At 41.2% G+C, this 7,004-nt stretch overlaps 1 protein-coding gene across 1 annotated transcript; it reads right to left on the bottom strand.

The window, feature by feature from the left end:
- Positions 1-762: 762 nt before the first annotated feature.
- LOC147896330 (uncharacterized) lies at positions 763-3,056 on the bottom strand. Its single transcript, XM_087382269.1, has 4 exons — positions 2,654-3,056; positions 1,863-2,177; positions 1,300-1,464; positions 763-860 (listed from the first exon to the last, which is right to left on the bottom strand). Exons 1-4 carry the CDS (start codon positions 3,054-3,056, stop codon positions 763-765), a joined length of 981 nt encoding a protein of 326 aa, XP_087238395.1.
- Between the last annotated feature and the right edge of the window lie 3,948 nt (positions 3,057-7,004).

Raw genomic sequence — 7,004 nt, 5'->3', positions numbered from 1 at the left:
CTTATTTGTACTACCTTATCATAGCTTGTGCATTATTTCAAGTAGTTTCCATCCTTTGTATCAAACTATTGTGGATTTGCATTGGCCTTGAGGCATCAACTAACTAAAAAGAATTCATTTATGAATAATTGAAGCCAAACAAGCATGAATATTTGAAGCCAAAAAGAATTTATTTATGAATAATTGAAGCCAAACAAGCATGAATATTCGAAACCAAAAAGAATTTATTCGTAACCATGCGATGCTAGTCACAACGACAAAAGCTTACTATGCACTATGATGTGTGCATACGTAGAAATAATATAATTTACATTAGTAGATCTTTACTTCCAGTTCTTAAACACATTCGTAAATAACCTACAAGGAATAGTTCCCCAAAGATTTTAGCTAATCATTATCAACCACGCATACCAAAGACAATACCGAGCATTTGATATAAGTAAGACTAACTACGAACAATCCTTTATCCTACCAGCTTCTTGCAAATTCTCTTCTGTGAAACTCCGAATTATATGTACCAAAAGATCATCCTATCATTCGAAGCTGGTGTAACTCTCATAGAACGGGAGAAAACCATGTTAAGAATCTAAATATTGCACTACGACAAGAAAAACATTTAAAACTGTGAAAGAGAACAAACAAAACAAGCTTATCTTTCATTTTGTACTCTCTGAATTTTGGATTGACATTCCTCTTCGGGATTACTAATCTATTCAGCTCAACATGCTTTCTTTAAAAGGTCGCAAAAGGCAAAATGTAAATTCATATGATCTTCTCACCCACTCGCTTCTCCAGCTGAGCCCGAGCCTGAGCATTTATGTGATATTCTTGAATGGCATTGAAAACTTCCCTCCTTGCACCTGGCATTCGAAGAAAGGAACAAAAAAATGTTAAAACGCACAGTAATAAGCAGGTGTGTACTACGAAAAGCATGGTCAAGTAAGGTAGCTGGCAAATTCTTTCCCTCGACACTGGGAAGAGCAAAGCCTAGAGATAAAAGTAAAAAGAAATTATTGTGTGTGTGTGTGTGTGAGAGAGAGAGAGAGAGAGAGAGAGAGAGAGAGCGCATTCTCTCAGGAATCTGTATTCTAGACGCATACTCAGGTATGTGAAGTCCACATTGCAGTATGGACTATTTTATGAGGTTGGGGTTCAGATACACTAAAGTCCTCAAATGCAATATCTTCAAGCCGCACCCCCAAACAAAAGCCAAGAAAACGTATAAGTACGGAATAGAGTTCTTCTTTTTAATAGACTTATCTACATAGAATTGACTTCCAATAAGATGCTGGTACGCACTTAATATTCCAGATAAGCTGTATTTGACTTGTGGAGTCAATTTTCTAGGGCTTGTATCGCTGTTCCTTTGAGAGCTGCCACCGCTCCTACCAAATGCAATGTTGGCAGCAGAGTTGGACGATCTATACTTTAGTTGATCCCTTTTGATAAGCTCTTCACATGCTGCTTGGCCTACCTTGGGGGATCAAACCAGTAAAATAGGAACACAATTAGTTTGCTCCCCTGTTTCTGCACCTGTTTCTGCACAGCAGCTTAAATATCCGATTTTTGAAAATGGATGTTTACCATGACTAATGAGGGGCACAATGAGTACATGTAGAAGAAGCATTACATTCTCAGGTTACCCGCTAACGACATCACATACAAGTACTTCAATCTACGTACGTCACATACAAGTACTTTAAATATACGTACATCCATGTCTTCATTATTTTTCTACAATTTATCAATCCCACGTTTACTTAAATACAAATAGAAGTCGTATATTGAAGTAGCTGTCACAATTTTCATCTGTACATTACATGCGAGTAGAAGAGCACCAGGACGTGTGTTTTAAAGCTTACAAAACGTTGTAGGCGGCCTGTAGTTATTGCAACCAGATAGCCTGGTAGAGAGTTTAAGGGGAGCAATTGTCGGGGAACTTTTGTGAGGATGCCTGATCTGATCTAAGTATGATTCTGTCCGCCTGCTTACAAGACCCACAAGTAACTGTGATTGTGTTTGTGTGAAAAGGCCTGAAGGCACTGCAACAATCTCTTCTTTCCATTCTGCCAAGTACAGTGTGTAATCTCGGTGGATAAGAGGATTCCAAATTTGATAGCATAAAATTGTATGTTTTATAACGTCACAGAGATGGACAGAGACAGGCACGATCGATTCTTCAGAATGATACGGCATCAGATAATTTTTAAGTAAAAGAATATGGCAGCTCTCTCTATGGTATGGTATCCACTAAGAAAGTTTCCCACGGTTAATACATTAACTGCATTCTAAAACCCAGCTCAATACCCACTAGTATTTCAAGTAATATTTCGAACGTATGCACAGCCCCTCTCTCTCTCCCCCAATACACACAAACAGCCACAATCATTGGTGCACGCATACCCCCTTCTTGACAAACTGAAACAAAATTTGGTAGACATCCCATGATCCCATCCCTTGAACTCAGCCTTGTAGCACATTAATGTCACAAGAAGACATTCCACTAGCACACGTTCTCTGCCCCCCGAGCATATGTACCAATCACACAGGCCTTTCAGACTTTGATGCAAAAGTTTCTACAGGTGTAAGAATATAAAATGCTGGTTTTTGCGTGATAAACTTCCAAAACGCAGGAAAGACCTAAAGGAGGAACCTGGCGGTTTATGAACAGCATGTCTGGCGTTTGGTAGCTGAGAATATTTCCCCCTGCAATCTAGCTGAGGCTTTGATGAGTTCGGAGGAACTTCAACTACAGATTTAGTGTCACAATTGATCCCTCTGAATCCAATTCCTGGGGCAGAAGGTTTAGAGGTGGGTGTTCTAAGATCTATTCTGAGCCCGCATTTTGACTTCAAATCAGGGGCGCTCCGAGATGTTAGGGGTGAAGGGGAGAAACATAAGGCTACGTTCCCTTGCAGTCTTTTTCCTTCTTCCCAGTGTTGTTTCCGCAAGGTCCATAGACGCTGCACTTTGGCGTGCCAATCTGTGAGGTTGTTGCGTAGACGGGGAGATTGATGGATTGCAGCAATGGCAGGCATCCATCGTGCGGCTGCCATGGCAGAGTAATTCAAATGAGACCACCCCTACTCTTTGAATTATCTGTGCGGCTACCGGTTCAAATCAAGATCTCACAACACTGGTCATCGTCATCTTTTGCAAATTTATATTACAGCCCACTACCACATTCTGCCGTGCACACCACTAGCAATCTTTGCGGCAGTTAGATCTCCATTCACGATTTCCCTACGGCCCATTGCTCCATTTCTTAGTTTTCCACTATATTTATCTCTACTTTCTCACGCAGATATTCGCCGACTTCAGGCTTACAGTTCCCGTCGTTCTGTACGAATTTGGGAAACCGAAACACTTTGATAGAGTATATGCGCCCTCTTGGGCAATCACTCTTTCATTGTGGGAAACCCACGAAGGAGTCTTCGTCCTTTCATAGATTGTGTAATGATTGAGAGCTTGTCGACCTTCAAGGTAGTTGGAGCGGTTCAGCAGAGTGGTAACAACTTTGACAGCGTATCCACGTGTGTTTAAGTTTTGATTTCTTCACAATGATCGTTTGCATGTTTAGGACATCCATGTGCCTTGTTTTCAAGAAGGGTGCACACCTACAAGTGGGCTATTCCTCCTAGTGTCCCCGGACAAGCTCGAAATTATCGATTTGTTTTTAATGTTTGTGTCAGGTGGCCTGCTATTGGCTTGCCCATGGTCCGGTAGCTCTTAAATACCATTGTGGTTTTGAGAAGAGAAAAAATGCCATTTCTTGAAATTCGTAATCCGTGTATTTCGTGTGGCAAGTGTGTTGGCGCTGGTGCCCTTCTTCTTCGAGGATGTCAGTAGTAAGTGGAGGGTGGCTAAACATTCACCTCGATGCAGGCTAGAAGGCTTGGTGGCTTTCATTACCATGAGATTGGTTCTATACCTCGCTCTCATCAATTGTAGCGACCCAAAAGGTCCCTCCACTTTGTGTAGAGACCCAAAAGGTCCCCCCACTTTGGTAGGTTTGGTTGTGTTCAACAATGGCTGTCATAGTGTGTGGCTGTGTGCAGCGATATGGCCAGCGCAACACTTGAGAAGGATGCAAATTCCTATTTAATGAGTCTTTGTTCATATCATTGCACTAATTTGTGGTGTTCAAAATTTTGCATGTTGGATTTGCTACGGTAAAGGGATTCGCCTCTTTGATCTTGGTTGGAAAGAGCTCGTAATGATGGGAGGGATGCTTTTTTGGGTCTCTACACAAAGTGGGGGGACCTTTTGGGTCGCTACACAAAGTGGGGGGACCTTTTGGGTCTCTACACAAAGTGGAGGGACCTTTTGTGTCTCTACTCAAAGTGGAGAGACTTTTTGGGTCTCTACACAAAATGGAGAGACCTCCGAAAGTGTAGGCTTTTAGTATTTCTCTCTCTAGATCCTGATTTTGCAAGTATGATTAGATCTTTTCTAGATACTAATTTTGGCTATCCTCATCCTTTAATATTTATCATACCATCTTTCAGGCTCAAGATATTACAAGCGGAGCTTTGGCGCTACTCTACACACACAATGCTCTCATAGTTGTTGTCCTAGACTGCACTTCTGGTCCTTGTTGCCACAAGGTTAACAACTCCCTTGGACCAATTTGATTACCTATACTCAGGTTATGGTTGGTTCTGCAGACGATGTTGTGTTGTGGTTGTCTTTACCCAATGAGTATGGTAAGGATGGCAGCGATGATAGATTGAGCGAGCTTGTTGTCGATCTTTTCCTTGTAATCCAAGAACATCGTGGATTGCTTGGTCATTTTTTAAGAAGCCAGTGTCAACCATTTCTTCAAACAAACACACATAACGCCCTTGAAGAGATATGGCCCTTTGAAAGAGGCGACTTGTTGTTTGAGCATCTATCTATTGATTTGGATTGAAGTTGAGGTTGGGCAATCGGTCATCAATGGTGAGGGACACCTCCAGGATGACTGCTAAGGCTTCACTGTATCTTGCACTTTCCTTGAGTGTTTTGTCATAACTGCTTTGCATAATTGATGCATGTTTGTCCAAGGCTCTGATGAGTGTTTCCTGGCTTCTCCATTTGATTTTACAGTTTCTATTGATTAACGGCCAATTGCAAGGAGCATCTGCATTATTGGGATTATAATGATTGGCATCCCACCGGTAGCGGCAGGGTACCACATCAAATGTGGGATGTGTGTGAAAGGAAGATGGAGCCTGTATGTATTCATGTTTACATAATTGGTTAGGAGCAAGGATATGTGTTGAGCCTAGAAGGAGTGTAAGAGCTTTTACTAACATATAGTTATTTCTCACTCCTATATGATTGGAAATGTCAGCCAAAAACTTAGCTGCCTCTTTGCATATGGGATCCAGAATCATATCATGGCATATTCCGCTGCTTTGTGACTTTGTGTTAGGTGGGAATAAATCCTAAATTTCAAAAAATATTGCATCCAAATGTTTCTTTGGATATTCTTCTTGTTCCTCTAGAAATGAGAAAGCCTTTTGCATAGTGGATCTACTGAGGTAGATCTATAAGGGCATTTCTTTATATGTTACTATCCCATACTTATCTTTCTCCAACTCTCTACTTTTATATGATGTTATGAATTGACAAATGTATTCTGTCATAGCAGGTGTTGGTAAGAAGGATTTTAACTTCTCAAAAAGACTACCTAGTCCCTTTGACTGCAAGAAGTTGTAAGCATCAGGTGACATGGAGAACGTTGAGACTTGTGGCCATACAAGCTGTATTGTTTCATCTGTTGCTAGCTCTTTAATGGTCTAGTCATCAAGGTGTTTTGCACTTGTATCCTGCACAGTCAATTGCTCTGCCTCAATTTATCCTACCTCTAGGATCCTTTGGTTTTTTAGCATTTCTTCTTGATGTGTTGCATTTATTTGCTCATTAGTATCACTATCCAAAACCACTAGCTATGGTCGTTTTGGTGCTGACCTATGGGTCGATGATTCTGGATCGTGTCCTCCTTCAGGTTGGTGATTTGAGGAGGGCTATTGAGGTTGAGGCTTGGGCCGTTTGGCATGGTGTCACTTTGTTGATGGCGTTGTAGGCCTTTTTCCCATCTTATTGGACTATCTTTACCTTGGCATTACACACATGAATCCGGTCCCAGTTTGACAGTTTCAATAGAGTGCCATGTGGTAAGAGTGCCTATTTCTTTTGTGAGTGGCTAATGCATTTTATTCTTTTTGTGATGAGGGTGTCGTGTGTGTGGATCAAAACAAGTATCTCTTGGGTCTCTAATTTGTGCAATTTATTAGTGGTGCTCGAAACGTGTGGGTGTGCTATGCATGACTAGTGAGGTAGGCATTCCTCCTATATGCTTAATTTGCTAAGGGAATCATAGGGCAGCTAGGACTCAGTCACCACCTCTAAGCCCTAGGTTGAAATCGATTGAAATTGCCTATATGTGCGATGTACATATGCTAGTGAGTGCTCGTGATACAATCTAGTCCTAACTATGGAAGACTTGGGACCCCAAATCCTCGTTATTGTAGGGGATAGCTTGCATGTTGATGTAGTAGCATTTCAGTCAATTCCCATTTATTGTTGTTGTGAATTGGACTCCATCCGATGTTTCTAGTAGCACAGCTCTGATGGTATTCATTTTTTTGACTCTATAAGGTCCTTGACCTAGAAATTTGAGCTTGCCCTTATAAACTTTGGTATTGTACAATAGAACTAGGTCACCTTCCTTGATGTCTTTGTGTATGCTTGTCTAATTGGTAGAGTCTTTCTTTTAGCGATGCATGATCTCCCATATGTGTAGACTAGATATTACAAATTCTAGTGGGACCACAGCAGCTTCACAGTGCTGTACACAAATTGAAAAGGTGTATTTCCTGTACTGACCTTGAGTGTGGTTCGGTATGCCCATAAGGCTGCATTTAGTTTCTCTGCCTAATCAAAATGCTTTTCTTCTACTACCTTGGTGAGGACAATGCATAATATTTTGTTGGTGGATTCGGCTTGTCCATTCTCTT

Source organism: Dipteris shenzhenensis, chromosome 12, assembly GCF_047967505.1.
Source record: "Dipteris shenzhenensis isolate YYH24624 ecotype China chromosome 12, Dip_SZ_1.0, whole genome shotgun sequence".
Classification (NCBI taxonomy): Eukaryota; Viridiplantae; Streptophyta; class Polypodiopsida; order Gleicheniales; family Dipteridaceae; genus Dipteris; species Dipteris shenzhenensis.
This window is presented reverse-complemented; position numbering and strand designations above follow the sequence as displayed.